General features: G+C 39.0%; 1 protein-coding gene across 6 annotated transcripts in view; it reads right to left on the bottom strand.

The window, feature by feature from the left end:
* LOC131066247 (uncharacterized) overlaps positions 1-17,357 on the bottom strand; it is a 226,552-nt gene that overhangs the window by 117,236 nt on the left and 91,959 nt on the right. For 5 of the 6 annotated variants that reach the window (XM_058000963.2, XM_058000964.2, XM_058000961.2 and 2 more), the window contains one exon: positions 12,692-12,794. In XM_058000963.2, coding sequence (XP_057856946.1) covers positions 12,692-12,794 — 103 coding nt within the window. Of the gene's footprint in view, positions 1-12,691; positions 12,795-13,638; positions 13,766-17,357 lie in introns of those variants that run through there. The other variant, XM_058000965.2, reaches the window with a different exon arrangement.

Here is a 17,357-nt window from a genome sequence, read left to right as displayed (position 1 = left end):
TTGTTGCAGCCAAAGGTTGGGAGCTGCATGATGGACGTGAAGACAGCCTTTCTCAATGGTGTCATTGAGGAAGAAATCTATATTGAACAACCAGAAGGTTATGTAATCCATAAAAGAGATTCTCATGTTTGCAAGTTGAAGAAAGCCTTATATGGGCTCAAACAGGCTCCTCATGCTTGGTATGAAAGAATTAATAAGTACTTACTAAACTTAGGATTTTGTAAGAATGATGTTGATGCTAACATTTACATGAAGATATATAATGATGATATGCTTATTCTGGTTTTGCATGTTGATGATTTTTTTCTCACTGGTGAAAATAAATTAATCATAAGATGTAAGAAAGAATTAGCCTCAGAATTTGAAATGAAGGATTTAGGACTAATGCATTACTTCCTAGGGTTAGAAGTGTGGCAAAAACCCAATGAAATTTTTCTAACTCAAGGAAAGTATAGTATTGATATTCTGAAAAGATTTAGAATGATAGACTGTAAACCCATGTCTACTCCTATGAAATCTAACTTTAAGAAGTTAAGTGTTTCTGCAGCTAACTCTGGTTTTGTAGATCCATCTGAGTACAGGGAGTTAATTGGATCCTTGATGTATCTAGTCAATACTAGACCAGATATTTGTTATGCTGTGAATGCCCTCAGTCAGTTCATGAGCCTGCCTAAACTTGTTCACCTGGTTGCTGCCAAGCACATTCTAAGATACCTGCGTCGCGCTATTGGTTATGGGCTGAAGTATTCACTTAATACCTCAATCTTCTTGGAAGGCTATTCAGATTCAGATTGGGCAAGAAGTGTCAAGGACAGGACAAGTACTCCGGGTATCTGCTTCAATTTGGGCTCTACAGTAATCTCTTAGGCATGTAGAAAGCAATCTTCGGTAGCATTAAGCACTACAGAAGCTGAGTACATTGCAGCAGCTGTTGCATCTAGAGAAGCAGTATGGCTTCGCAAACTCCTTGTTGGATTATTTGGTCAATCTAGTGCTCCTACCACTATTCATTGTGATAATCAAAGCTGTATAAAGATGTCGGTAAACCCTGTGGTCCATGACCGATCCAAACATGTGGAAACGCATTATCACTTCATTCGGGATATGGTGCAAAAAGGCACCATTCAGCTGACTTACATTAGCACAAATAAACAGGTTGCAGATATTCTTACCAAACCTTTATCTAGAGTAAAGTTCGAATACTTCAGAGACAGACTTGGTATTGTGGAAAATGAAGCCCTGATTGAGAGGGAGCTTCAATGTCAGTGACTCTATCTGCAGCGTTTTGATCATTATTTGCTTGTGTGCAAGAATGAAAGGATCCACTCTATGCTTGTGTGCTAGATGGAAAATTGTGAATTACGCTTTCTATGCTTGTGTGCTAGAACCATCCTATGCTCGTGTGCTAGGTGGAAGATGTAATTCTATGCTTTTGTGCTAGATGGAACTCTAAAGGTTCAGATTATGTATTCTCTTCTTCCCTAGTTAAGAGGGAGTGTTGTTTGTAACTAGGAAAGAGGGTTCGGATTGCCCTAAGGCAACATCCGAACCCTTATCGGATTAGGTCCTTCCCTTAAAGGTAACGTGGAGGACCAGCCCTAAAAGGGATAATGTGCCCCTAACTAAAGACCAGCCCTATATTTACCACGCCACACTAATTCAACTTGGCGCCAAAATGCATACATTCAACAAAGCCGACTTTTGAATTATATGGGTTAAATATTCATATAAATAAAGATCAATTGCAAAATACAAATCATTCATTCATTCTGAAGTAACCAGCGAAATTCTTCTGCAACTAAATGCGCGAAATTTAGAAGAGAATTGGGCGAATTTGTTCAAGAAGATCAAAGGCATTTGGTGTTCCTAAATTCGGTTATAGAGAAGACTTGATGCAGACCTGGTGTAATTTGAAGGACAGATCTGATATGATAAAAGGGAGCAGATATGAAGAGTCAAGCTAAGTATTGTATTGATGCAATTAAGATTGAATACATAATCTGACCTGTGGCTCTTTAGTGTTGGGTTTTTCCTGCTTGGAGGTTTTCCCAGGGTATTTGTGTTGGTCTCTTGTTCACTTGTTTTCATTCTTGCATTTACTTGTTTATAGTTTACTTAATGTTAGCAAACAATTAAATACTGCAAATCTGATTACTGATTTGGGTCACAAAATTAACTATTGACTCCTTGGTTTTCGATGTCCTAGGCGATTCTTCCTATAAGTTTGCATCGGTTTTCGTGGTGTATTGAAATTTATCTTGCAAATCGAACTTATGCTTTGGTACGCCCTATGCTGGAGGTGCTTTGGGTTGTATGTCTTGGGTTTGGGGCATTGTTGGTTGTTGTTTATGTATTGTATCCTTATCCCCTTCTTTGAGTCTTTCATTTGCATCTAGTTTGGGGGTTTTCCGTTGAGTATAGAGAAAGATATGAGTGATTTGGTGGTGTTGTGACCATTTCACACATCGCCCCATCGCAAATGGGGACCCCCTCTTTTTGCTTGTTTTTTTGCTCGTTTTCGCTTTCGTTTTTAGGGTTTTGTAGTCAGTTAGTTGTCTGGATTTAGGGCCAAGCCTTAGGGTTTTAAATTTTGCCTTTTCAAGCCAAAATCCAGTCATTTTTTAGAGCTTTTGAGCTTTCTTTTCTAGAATGCAAATTTTAAATGCAATGAATTCGCCAAAATGGTCTAGTTTTCAATTGGAATGTTCATGCAGAGCTTAAACTTGTCTAAGTGTTGACCGTCAATATGAATTTTTGTCTGACTGAATATTTTGACCAAATTTTGACTTTTTTGAAGTTTGATCCTGGGCATTGGAATTGATTTTTTTTAGCCTTGTGAAGTGTTAAAATGTGAAAAATCTTGTTATTTTGGCCTATAGGAGCAAAATCGCTCCTGTCCCTCAGTGAAGGACGGGAGCTCATTTTCAAATATCTCATCATCCTTGTAGAGTCCGGACAAATTTTACGTTTGAAATGATAGAGAACGACAAGATCTTTCATTTGAATATAAATTGAAGATTTTTATGAGCACAGACATGCCTCCAGGAGGAAAATCGCCCCTGTCCCTCAGTGAAGGACCGGAGCTACAATTCAAATTTCGCCTTGTCCTTGCAAGATTTTGAAAACTTAATGATTTGAGGACGTCCGAAGGAAGATACTTTGCCAAATGAATATAATTTGAGATGCAAAAACGAAGGAAAATGACCTATATTGACTAAATCGCTCCTGTCCCTCTCCAAGGGACCAGGGCGAAGTACCTTGTAGCTCTCGTCCCTCTCCCAGGGACCAGAGCGATTTCCTTCATTTTGCAAAATCCAGACAAGGGTCGAGGCAAGTTTACGTTCAAAAACAAGGGAAAACATGAGATGAGCACATTGAATATGAATTGAAGATTTTTGGGACGTCCATACCAGCATTAAATGCCTAGTTCGCTCCTGTCCCTCAGGAAGGGACCAGAGCGATTTTTGATATAATTGCCTTTTTTGCAAAATTACAAACAATGTCAAGACTTGGGCGGATAGAGGGAAGAAGGACGAATCCGTTGAATATAAACTTAGAGCATGGCAAAGTGAAATGAAAGCCACAAGGGAAGGATCGCTCCTGTCCCTCTCCAAGGGACCAGAGCGATACAATGGTGATGATACGTCCCTCCAAAGTTCAAGGTCGTCCCTCCAAGGTTCAAGGACGATCCAAGCCAGGACGAAGGGTGGCGAGGACATTTCAAGGCATTTCCATCAAGCGCAACGTTGCAAAGGTCATCACATGGAAGGATTTGCACTCTAAAGACCTAGATCGCTCCTGTCCCTCTCCAAGGGACCAGAGCGATATCTACATAATGGCGTAAATTTCAAAAGGCAAACAAGTTTCAAGTTACCAAGAGGGTCGAAAGGACATCATTCCACGCAATGAAGATAATTGCAAGTTGGTACAAACAAGAACAAGCATGTTATGATGAACTTCGCTCCTGTCCCTCAGGAAGGGACCAGAGCGATATTGATATATTAGATTAATCCATGCAAAATTTACGTAAAGACAAAGATACACAAGATTACATATACTCCAGGACATCGTTTGAAGATAATTTGCAAGAGTTCTAAACGTCCAAACATTGCTAATCAAGGTAAAAGTCTCCCATCGCTCCTGTCCTTTGGACAAGGACCAGGGCGATCCTATCAAAAGCGCTCATATTCCTCCAAAATCGAACCAAGGCGAGGTTAAGCAAGACAAGGGACGGCGTTTGGAAAACATCACAATGAAGGATCGAAGGTCAAAAATGCATATTGAACGTAAAAAATCAAGATCGCTCCTGTCCTTTGGACAAGGACCAAGGCGATCCTATCAAAACACTCACGTTCCTTCAAAGATCAAGGCGAAATGAGGATAGGAAATGCGAAGGACATCGTCGGGGAGACATTACAAAGGAGATCGAAGTTTAAAAATCGCCAAGACCAAGGAGAAATGTAGATCGCTCCTGTCCCTCTCCAAGGGACAAGGGCGATGATCCTTATAACATCAAAGGTACCTTGCAAAAGCGAGTGGGACGTGCGCAAAGGACACAAGCGTTGATAAGTTCGAAGGTCAAAGATACAAGATGGGCATAAAGACATGGAGATCGCTCCTGTCCCTCTCCAAGGGACAAGGACGATGTTAGATAAAACACATGACATTCTTTGAAAGTCACGTTAAGACAAGGACGCACAGGATTTTAAATGGCATCTGGAAGATAATACAAGGAAAGGATCGTACCAAAATGAAGAATTTCAAGCAAAAACATGGGGATCGCTCCTGTCCCTCTCCAAGGGACCAGGGCGATAATGGTCATGGGATGCATTTGCTCGCACAAGAAAAGAAATCCAAGTTAGAAGGACCACCAGATGATCGATTTGGGACGTGGAAATGAAGGGGTTGAATGTTGAAGACGCAAGAATCATGCCAAAAATCATGGATCGCTCCTGTCCCTCTTCAAGGGACCAGAGCGATGAGGTACGTCCCTTTATTTTCATATTTTGTGGCGCCAAATTAAACAATTCAAATTTTCTTTAAATGCTAAATCAATTTAAAAAATTGAAAATCCATTTTTTATTGGCATTTAATATGGCGTTAACATTTATTAATTATTTTTGCCTTATTTAAAAATCGAAATTTGCAATTTAAAAACGCAAGGCATTAATAGTTAATTATTTAATTAATAAAAAATCGATTTGAGCGCTCATATATGGAGGTCGGCCTTGTTATGTCATTGCAAATCATTTAAAAAATGGTTTTATTTTTATTAAGTCGGCCTAAAGGGTAAAGGATGCAAGCGCTATATAAGGGGGGTAGAATTATCATTTTCTACATCATTATTTTACCTTCCTTCATGCGAGTTGACAAGAGGCGAATATAGTGCGAGTTTCATTTATCCAAGGTGGCGAAGACACTCCAAAAGAGGTGCGAATTGCATTGAAGACCAAGGGTGGCGCGCTTAGACATTCCAAAGGTGGTGCGACTTCAAACCAAAGGTGGCGTAGACATTCCCAAGGTGGTGTGAGGCGTGCGAAGTGTGTTTAAAGAGGTGCGAATTGCATTGAAGATCAAAGGTGGTGCGAATTCGAAGACCACACCAAGAGCGAATTTGAAGATCCATTTGAGACCACGTCCAAGGTGATAATTGAAGATCACATTCTCTCCAGAGGTGGCGAAATCAAATTTAAGGGGATCATATTGAAGATTATCTTTATACCTCAATTTTGCCTAGGCAAATTTTGTTTTTGCATTCTAGAGTTAGCTCTCTATCAAGATATGGCGATTTAATTATTATTGTTTTATTCATTCATCGTCATATTTCAAATTTTGAATTTTAAATCTCTTAGCTCAATCATTGTATTTTAGGAAATGATAACTCTAGGGACTTATCATGAGGTTTCCTAAAATCTATCTCTCTTATCTACGTTATTTATTGCAAAATCTATTTCTTATAATGAAATGTTGTGTAGGTATGGCGACCCCAAAGGCGGGAGCATCCACCAGTCGCTCGGCTCTCATGAAAGAAGATCAGAAGACCGAAGAAGTGGAGACCAAGATCGTGTCCAAGTGGAGCAACATTGGAGATACAAACTTGGGGAACTTTAGCACGAAGAAGTTCCGAGAGGTCCCTTACATCGGCAAGCCATCACCTGTCGCCCGGAGAATAATAGAAAGTGGCATCATTAAGGCGGCCGGTTTTCCTCCAGCCATTCAGTGTCACGAGTTGATGATCGAGTGTGCCCGTCATTACAATCCACAGTCCAGGACAATTGTGTCCAATGAGGGAAACATTTTGGCGTACCTTTCAGAGGAAGCCATAAGTGAAGCCTTCCATCTTCCAGAGCACAGGGACATGATATACAAGAGCATTGAAGGAGCCAGATCAGTGTACGATGATGATCCAGATGCTTGCCTAAGCATAATCAACAAGAACTGGCTACTTAAGAGTCGTCCCCGTCTGAGCAAAGTACCGAACACACCACACCGGATTGATTTCCAAGAGGAGTACAGAGATTTGATTACCATGCTCAACAGAGTTACAGGAGCACCTCATGCATTCTATTTTGAGAAATGGATGTTTTATTTCATCCAGGTGATTGTTCAAGGAAAGGGTACAATACATTGGGCTAGGATAATTAGCCATTGCTTAGACGTACAGTTGAGAAGACTCAGGGCTACTAAGTCCTTCCACATGAGTTCATACGTCATCTATGCCTTAATTAGGAGCGTTGAGTACGCAGGACTACCTCACAGAGGAGTGATTGGAAGAGGACCCGGCGAGGTCAGAGTTTGTGAATCCTATACCCACTTGCATCATCCACCAGGGAAGAACTACAAGTTAATCAATGATACTTTCACGATGAACATCACAAGGACGTTGCAAGGAGGGATTCACAACAGATTATCTCAGGATGCCCAGGAGTTAATCAAGAGGTACGGTGCTTGGTTCATTCAGTTTCCCAAGTTCACTTACATTAGAGTGTATGGATGTCCTTTACCTCCATACATGTTGCCGAGGTACCCTACAGATAGAATTGTGTTACTTGAAGTAACAAGGCAGTTGGCAGCATATGTGAAGGCATTCAGACACAGACATCAGAATGGAGTTCAGGTACCTATTATTTTGGGTAATTCAGTTGAGGTATGTCCTAATGTCTCAGCCATGGATGACGCAGAGAGGGAGTTAGCCTTGTATCCTTTTTCATCTTTTGCTTGGAGGAATAGTTTTGATCCACATGGACATTTAGAGGAGACAGTCGGTAGAAGATTTAGACATGAGTACCAGATTGAAGATTTTATGATGAATCTCCTAGATGATCTCGAAGTGAAACAAAAGATACATTCTAGATTGCCTTTGGATTTCATCAGGAAATGTAAGATTTACAGAGTGGCCGACCAAGCTCAGGACAACGGCAGGCACATCCAATCTTCATATGATAGAGAAAGCAAAACAATAAGTTTGAATTGGAATGAGCCCGAGGCCGTGGATTTAGATGATTTGATGGCACCAGTCTTGTCTTGTACTCGCAGATGGGTAGACGTTCAACATCAGAAGTTGAGAGAACAAGGCATAGCCATGTCTTTTACTTTGGAAGAAAAGCCAGCCGAAGGTGGAGCCAGTGTTAGTGAAGGCATTCCTAATCCTAGGAATTCAGGTGAAGGTAACCTTCGATGTGCCAGTGAGGGCAATCTCCATTCGAGAGGTTCAAAGAGAAAGGAAAGATCAGAAAAGAAAGAGCCTTCCAAGAAAAAGCAAGGTGCTAACAAAGATCAAACACCAGGTACTTCTTCCAGGCCAGAGGATAGAACAGTTCGAGTGGAAGAATCCATGGAATCGATGGTACAGAATGATAGACAGGAAGAGGAACAGGCACAGCATGTTTCATCCGATGGATCTCTTCAAGACTATGATTTAGATAATGATAACGAAGTAACATCTCCTCCCAGACAAGAAGAAATAGTACATAAAGAGATTCAAGTTCAAGAGACAAGATCAAATATCCCAGATTGGTTGAAGGAAAGATTGACTAAGGTGATCGTAATTGAGGACGAGGACAGTGCAATTGATTTAGAGAGCCTTGTTGGACGCTCACATATGACAACAGAGAAAAAGAAGGCTACAAAGATGTCCAAGATGGTTCGAGATGAGACTGGATCTAGAAAACTGCAGATAGCTACACCGGCAGCAGACAAATATGAGGGTGAGATCCTAGCAGAGGACTATCATATACAGACTATTGAGTTAGGACCATCCACAGCAGAGCAGACTTTAGATGATGCCACCGACACATTTGAGGCATTGAAGGATAAGTTTAGAGAAGAAGTAGAAAAGAATAGAAAGCTTGAGAAAGAGGTCGGTGCATGGAGGACATATTTCAGTCACATCAATGAACCTTTGGGACGTCAGGATCCAGTTAGATCACCATTGCAGGCATTGCCCCTTCAATCAATCAATGAAGCAGAAAGATTCAGGAATATGGTCCAGCGTACATGTAGTTGGATGGATAGATCTCACACGGTGGCCATTGAGTTTGTTACAAGGATGTCGAAGATCACCCATCAGGCTATCCAAGTTCTTGAGATTATTCACAGATTGATGGCAACAGTAGCTGCATTTGCCCATACCAAGGACGTTGTCATTCCTGTCTTGAAAGTTATAAGACATACATCCAGAAGAATTCTAGCACAAGAGAAGATCTTAGAAGGTGATTCTCACAGTTTGTTTCAGTGGTCAACCTTACTCCATATAAAGAGTGTTCTCTTTGAGGACATCAGTGTTAGATGTGGTCAAGTTGAGGAGGTGATCAATCCGATCCAGGACAGAGTATTTGAGGTACTTCGTACCATTCTTGGCAGAAGGATCGAGGTCGAGACAGATGTGGATTTACAAGAATTTGAAGATAGAATCAAGATCATCTTTCGCAAGGACGCAGATGTTACAGATGAGCAATATGATCAAATGTATGCCACCATGCTCCTGATTGATAGAACGAAGGAACTTGAACCTACTTGGGACACAGCTCTTCTAGATGCATTTGATCAGGTTATCCACTTAGAAGAGAGTATCAAGAATCTTCCCGAGATTCCAAGCACAGAAATCGAAGGAATCGTGACAAAATTCATTGCATATGCTAAGAAAGAGAATTGGAAAGGGAATAAGATTCTAGATGAAAGGTTGTTACAGATGACATGACATCTTATTTCTCATTGGTTGATACCTCCTAGATTTTTGTGCCAAATTTAATATTTGGCTATGTATTTAATATTGTTCAGTAAAAAGGAGGTCATTTGTAACAAACCCTAATTAGGGTTTAGGTGTCATGATCTTGTCCATTGATTTACTTTCAATCTGGACCTTTCATTGTAACTGGGGATGCTATTTATACCCCCCCATTTTCCATTTCATTGGTAATAGAATAGTCAATAGAAAAATAGAGAATAGAGTTGAGAGATTAGAGTTGTAAGCAATTTTTATTTTGTAGCAAGATTGAGTCTTGAAGAGAGAAGTTCAAGCAATTGTTGTATATGATGACTTGGAAATCAATAAAATATTGAAGTTATGGTGTTTTGTTGCAAATTTCTTAAGTTATCTTCATGGTTGTTGGATGTACTTGAATCCCGCTCAATCAAAGTAGTTTGTTAATTTGAAAGGCTAAGTGTGAGATTTGATATTTGGTAGGATTCGCAATCCAAACCACTAGCTTCTTGCTGATTGTAGGAACGCCTTGCGTGGTCGACTGGAAAACATTTTGAGTCCTTAACCTTCAAGCATTTTCGCATCTAGGATATGTACCTTCGTAGTAGTGTCCTTGGTCTTTGATGCATTGAATACCATTATTACCTTAGAAGATCGCACCAATTTCAATTAAGTTGTTATCTTATGGCAAAATTGAAGTTGGTTGAGTCTTGCCAAATCTCATTCATGCTAAGTCGTTCATAGGGTTAGGCTAGATTAGACCTCTTAAGCCCTATCTTTTTCCTTTTTTTGAAAGTTCCTTTTAGTTTAGTGAAATCTTCGAGCTTTGAATACGTAAGACGCCTTGGAGGAAACAGCAAATCACATCATACCACTAAAAAGCTTGTCCACACGTGGAGACCCCACTAAAAGAACCTTGGAGTCCATCTAACTGATCCTTTTTGCAGATCTTCAGCAGTTAGAGACTATTTTCTCAAGAGAGGATAAGATGCCTGTCGGTATTTTATTCTGTGTATGATTGTGTACAAAATACACGTCAACAGGTGGGTTTTCAGCTTGCTGTCATAAAATTAAAATTTTCCAGAAGTTGTTGTTTGGGTGTGCGTTTCGTAGTGTGAGTGGTTAGTTGATTTGAGAGTGATTTAGGGTGTTTTTGGGTGAGTTTGGTGAGAGATTTGAGCATTTCTTAGTTTCTTGAAGCTGCTGGTCTGAGTGTTATTGATCCTAGGATTTCATAAATTCATGTTGAAGGATCTTTTGGGAGTTAGTAACTGTTTGAAGAAATTTATCAGCATTGGACAGCATTACTTCTCTATTCTATCTCTCTATTTTATGTTGTAAGGTTAAGTAATAGTACTACTGACCATTTATGGATTGTAAGCATTCCCACTGGAAAGTGGAAGAGGCTGGCTAGCCGCCTATATTTGATATTGTTACTCAGTCCTCATCGCTGCATAAGCGGTTGAGTAATATCCGTTTGTAATGATCCTCCTGCTGCATAAGCGGTTGAGTTGCGTTTGTTTGGTGTGTTTAGTCCTCCCGCTGAAACATTGTGATTGAGTGATTCGTGTTTCTGGGAGTGTTGTTCTCTTGGCTGGTTTAGCGGCAAGTTTCTTGATTCACCCACTGGATAAGCGAAAGGGGCTTGCTTGCTGCCCATCATTGTATTCAGCACTTCAGCAGAATATTACTAATGATCCCCTACTTCCGTATGCTGTCACCCTCCCAGTCTGGGCTCTCGGTGATCAAAAGGCGTAGGGTTCCCTTCAGTTGTTTGGATTTCATTATTCTAACCCTAACGGGTGATTGGTGTGATTGTAATCTTGCTATTGAAAAAATCAAAAACTTAAGGGGAATATCACAAACCATCACTTCACCATCACTAAGATGATGATGGATGTCAATGCATATTATGTCCACGTTTTCTTTTGGACATAGCTTCCAAATGGTACTTGAGACATTCTAGTTTATTCTAAGGAATGGCAAAAAATTGCAAAACTTCATAACTTAATACCAGATACACATTCAAAATTGCTAACAATAATGGCAAAATCAATGTAGATTATGTAAAGACATGCAATCAAACATAATTTTCCATTGGAACCTAAACAATTTTCTAATTAAGTCTAAGAAATGGCAAAAAATTCAAAAGTTCAAAATTGAAGTTCAAACCAGTGCAGATGCACAGTCAAAATTGCCAATAATGAAATGTTGCCTGCATCTTGAATACCAAAGAATTCAACAGCTGTCACCAAACTATATGCCATAAATATTTGCAGCTTTCCCTCATCATCCACGTGTCCACAAAGAGAGGCCCTCCCCAGGTCAGAAATAAAGAAAGAAAGAAAGAAAATAAATTATGTGAATATATGATCAAAACTAAGTCAATGGTACTCAAAGAGTACATTCAGTTATAATAAGTGCTAGGTAAAGGCACCCTAGATTATGGAAAGTAACTGTGTAAAAAGCACTTAAGAATCATAAACAAAACAAGGGGTACATCTAAAACAGTCAGACACTGAGTCATAGATTTTTTGTAAAAACACTCATATGATGGTTGGACCACTCAGATAAGCTTGGAGCTGGAAAGGACAAAAGAAGGAAATGGCAACGAAGAGGGAATAAATTAATAATTATGTTCTTCTTCACACCAAGCTTAAAGGGTCTTAGAAGGCATTTCTGATAAACAGGATCAGCAGTTTCCTTTCTACAACATCTGTAAAACCAACTTTATGAAGTCGTGCCAGACTGACAGAATATTTGTCATCACGTGTCTCTCACCCCATATTTCTAGTTGCAACATCAAAGAGATCCTTGATACAAGGCCTTCCCATTACTCGATCTCCAATAAGAAACTTCACAAATCAAGCCTGAAAAGATAGAAAAATTTATTATTTAAGCGAGTGCTCAATTTTCTCATTTAAGTAAAAATTTAAATATTATAGCAAAATGGAGTCTCATTATTTTGGGGGGGCCAGGCTCAGATTATATTTTCATGACTTGCATGGGGAGAATCTTTCCTTGTAACCCTGTTGTTTGATGTCATTTTGTCTCTTCCGTAAGTAAGATAAGATGAATTCTCTGACTCCCGAGCCCCTCTGTCCCTCCCTCCCCTCACCAAAAACAAAGCATTGCCAACAATAATATGCAAATCAGTCCACAATAAAATGGAAACTACTTCAGTCAGAAATGCAAATACAACAACCATATAAACTACAAAAACTCAGATTATCACCAGAATCTTTTCAACGAATGACTTCATGTGATGCATGAGGCATACTTATTTCAATCTTCAATGAGAGTCTAGCTATGCTCTAGTACTCAAGGTCCACTTAATTCAAACATATTCCATTGTGGATCTGGGGTTTACAGTTTACACTAGATGATATTCTTGAGGATTTTGTATAGTCAAGATTCTTTACAATATATTTTCACATTGACCCAAAAATATATATAAGATGAAAAATACAAAGAGACAGCAGCAATGACCTGTTCCAACTTTGCAATTTCCGCTTTTGACTCCCCTAAATTGCATTGCAGTTCACAGCAAAGTTTCGCTTCCTCTAGATGATCTGCTGTAATTTCTTCTATCCTGGATCATAATCAACACAGATGGCAATAGTTCATGGCAAAACTTAGGTTGTGTTCAAAATCATCAAATGCATAGATGGTAGGTCAATTTCTTAGGGAAATTCTCATTATTGAATTCATGAAACATAAGTGTCCCTTGCAATAGATGTTTTCGACCATGTGAACTCCTAGTTATAGAGGGTTGGATATTTAACCTCAATGTGTACACAGAAAGAGCTAACTCATATTGCCTTCGGGGTACCACAAAATTAAACTATTTAAAGCATTGACAGACATAACAATAAATGTTTTGAAATGAACAGATCCCAAAAGAGAAAGATAAATACTATGAAAATAAAATACTTTGTGAACCCAAATCAGCTGCAACCAGATCCAAAACATGCTTCAATATTCATGGACAAATGTTCACAGTGTGAACAATGACAGAAAAATAGCATTGTATTGAACATAAAGTCATAATCTTTTGATAATCTTTATGATAAGAAAAGAGCTGAGCTACAGATACTGGTAGACCATAAGCTCTAGGCAGGAGCTCAGTGGTATTTCTGGAAGCTACATTTTCTTCATCACCTGCATAATACCTTCAGTTCTAAATATCAGGAAAGATTCCAACCTCAGAGCAATTAACAGAATGTATCCATTGCATTTTATGCAGTGCTCCCCTAAATAGTTACATCATAGATCATCAAATGAAGACTTTACTTGGCAGGTTCCGTGGATCTTCATGTTGAATGAGGATTGATAAGCATAGATTCAATTTATCTCTATTTCTTCTAACTAGATGTACAACTCATAAAAATTTATTTTGTGTAAACATATTACTAGATGTACAGCTCCAGCTTTACCTTGAATGATTATAATAACTATTATAACGATTATATTGCTTTGTTGTATGGTGATAGTTTGGATGATAAATCAAATCCATATGGCTAACCCCATTTAATGGGACATATCTGTCCCATTTACCAATTTTGTTCATCAGATTTCTTTCCTCTTCACCCTGGAACAAAAATCCACAAGAAGAAAAGGAGATACATTTAGGTATAGATCTTTTATCAGTATCATCAATAGTTTAACTTTATGCATAGCATCTCTAAAATAATCAGCCAATTAAGACCTTCAATGTCATAACAAGATAAATTGGCAGATGCTTTATGCTCTTTAAATAGTTTTTATGATTAGCAATTCAGAGGAAATAGGCTTGATCATCCACAGATGCCTTTTGCATTCTAGCTGATGCAACCAACTATAACAGATGATTCCTAACTATTTTAAATTTTAAACACTTTACTATTATTATTATTATTTATCTCAGCTGCTAGCAAAGAAGAAAACCTTTTTTGTTAAACTCACGACCCTCATGTGAATACATTGTGTCAACAACTAAGGAAAATATTTTTCAACAAACCCACAACCCTTATTGCATACTATCTACAACTGTGCTTGCGACTGAGTGGTGATAAGATGACAAATTTAACTAGCATCACTTTACAGATTTGAGGGGAATCATACATATCTTAAACACTCCAAGTGGCTTACTTTGTATTTCCATCGGTGAATAAAGTATAGCTTTTTTATGGAGACATTACCAAATTGGGTAACTCCAAGATAAATCTTTTGTGTTCTCTTAATTGAGTTGTCAATTTACATTTCTCATCAATCTACGATGATACTATCGCTGATTTGTCATTTTAATATTGCAGGAGGATAAATTATCATGTAATTCCATGTAGTTTTTATATGGTAATGGTTGCAACAGCTTAATATTATATTGTAATGTCCTCAGCTAGGAGGCTGCCAATTCCCAATGATTAACATACATCACTATGCATTTGAATCAGATTAAATTAAGAAACAATTAATGATTCATAATACATTTGACAGTTAACATACTTAAACCACAATTTCTTACTTCTCTCCTAATCATCAACCCTAAGGAGGATGGGGAATTACTTGTTATAGGGCGCTTGGAAACCAATCTACAAGTAGGCTCCCTCAAGGCTTCAGGTACCCATCCATATCCCATCTTGAGATTCACCTACCTTGTGAGGATTTACTCCACCTCTCCCTAACAAAACTAACCTATCCTCTGAAGGGGCAAAAGTGAGTGATTAAGGATTAGGCTATGAGTATACTAACTTCTCATGTATCATAAATATATATGAAATTAAGTCCGACTGTCATACATATTGCAGTCTATATTAATATTACTATTAAATTCTGCATAAGAACATTATCAGACTTCACATATTAAGCAGATCCCGATGCATACCACCAAGAACAAGGATGTTACTGCCTGTAACTTAATAACAGTTCTGATCTGATCTGATCTATGGTGATCCCCCTGGATGCTTTCGATTCCTTTCCTTTATATCTCTCAATGTGAGGGAGAGGTCACACCTCTTCATCAAGTATGCCTTTTGACAAGAGACACACCCTTTCACCGTTAGCACCCTTTGAAAGAGTGCAACTCTTCATTATTTCTGCTCTTTGAAACAGACACAACCTTTCACAATCCACAAGTACCAAAATCCACGAGTACCTGAAGTTTATACATTATCAGCAGCACTAAGGGAAAGAGACGCTGGTAAAACAATTCAGACTATGGCAGAAGAAGACAAAGATGCACGAATTGAGAGGAAGTTTGACACCATGCTAGACATGATGTCTTGATTGCTGGGAAAAATGGAACCGCAGTCCATCAACAATAACTTCCATCAACATCATGAAGCTGAACATAGTAGAAACAATGAAAATATCAGAAATACAGAAGGAGACAGGTCTGTCCACGGAACTACTACTTGACGATGAGCCTCTAGACCACTTTTCCCTACTTTCACACCAAGGGAAGAACAACCACCAGTTGTTGCAGCCACTATGAAGCAAGGCAAGCTTACCAAGAGTACAATGCATTACCTGCTGATTTGAAGGATCAATGACCTATGATCAATTCATAAATCAAAGGAATAGGAGAGGAGGAGGACGAAATGATCATTATGTTCCGCCAAGAAATGATTATCAGCAGACACTTGGTAAGATCACTATGCCATATTTTGATGGAAGCAACAAATGTACCGCTAGGTCTTGGGTACAAAAACTTGATAATTATCTATCATTAAGACCTATGCTTGAAAAATATGCAATAAGATTTGCCACACTACATTTGGAAGGAGTTGTTCATGAGTGGTGGTACCACAGTTTGATCACTCTTGGTCACTACCTAATTACCACTTATGATGAGTTCACTAAAAAGTTGATTGAAAGATTTGATATTAAAGATCCCGAGGTAAGTTTTCGTGAGCTAGCACAACTTAAGCAATATGGTTCCCTTGAAGCATATGTTGCTGATTTCCAACAATTATCAGTCATGGTTCCTAATATCAGCGAAAGAAGGTTGGTAGTTTTATTTATTGAAGGGCTAATGGAACCACTAAGAGGCTGGTTGAAAGCATTTGATCCACCCTCACTACAACAGGTAATGAAAAAATCTAGGAGTATGGAGTTCGCAACCCCCAAAAGCAAAGGTTCGCATAAAGAAACTCCTTCAACCAGCAATGAGAGTCCTCAACAACTTGCTAAAAAGAAAAAGAAATCAGCACCCGTGATGGATGAGGAGACACGAGAAGATCTAAGGAGAAGGAAATTATGCTTTTGGTGCAAAGAGCCTTACAGCAGAGGGCATGATTGCCCTTTGAGACCTAAAGGTAACGCAAATCGTGCAATGTGGGTGTATTATGAGGATCCTAATTCTGAAAATTCGGATCAGCCAGCTACTTCAGGGGACAATTAGGGTGGAAATGCTTCAGCAGTATGTGAGCCGTATAGGAATCTATCTCCTATGGCTTTTTTTGCTGACAAGCAGGATGAGGTTACTTTCAGATTCAGAGGAACAGTCAATGGACAGCGTTGCATTGCACTATTAGACACTAGAGCATCACACAATTTTATTGATGAGGGATTTGTGGCTAGATGCAGGTTGCAGATGGAGGACTTCAGCGGATTTAGAGTCAGAGTTGCAGATGGATATACCCTCATGTGCACCAAACGGATAGGTAATCTTACCTTACAATTGCATGATTGTGAGCTACATGCTGATTTCTATGTGATCAATATGGGTGCAGTGGATGTAGTCTTGGGCATTGAATGGCTCCAAGACATTGGAGTATTTACCCTCAATGTGCCCAAGTTGGAAATGAAGTTTGAATTGAATGTCAAGACTTATGTGTTGAGGGGAATTGTAGATGGGAGCTTGCATTCTATTTCTCTTTGTAGAAAGAAGAGCAAGAAGAGGGATCATGTGGAGATTGAAATGATGGACAATCCATTGTTTGAGCTTGATGCTACATGGTTGTTGGATAATCCACTCTATGATTTGGATGTAGATCACTCTCTTGATTTCAATCCTGATAATGGTGTTTTGGATCTTTCTTGTGCATCAAGATTTCAGACAGGTCTCATGGAAGGAAATTCAGAAGTGTACATAGTGAGGAGTTTATACAGCTTCACCTTTGATCCTCATATTCATGACTTATTTCAGATGCACAGTTCAAGGGCACATGTGATG

This window comes from Cryptomeria japonica, chromosome 5, assembly GCF_030272615.1.
Source record: "Cryptomeria japonica chromosome 5, Sugi_1.0, whole genome shotgun sequence".
Classification (NCBI taxonomy): domain Eukaryota; kingdom Viridiplantae; phylum Streptophyta; class Pinopsida; order Cupressales; family Cupressaceae; genus Cryptomeria; species Cryptomeria japonica.
The sequence above is the reverse complement of the archived record's forward strand: the minus strand, read 5'-3'. Positions and strand labels throughout refer to the sequence as shown.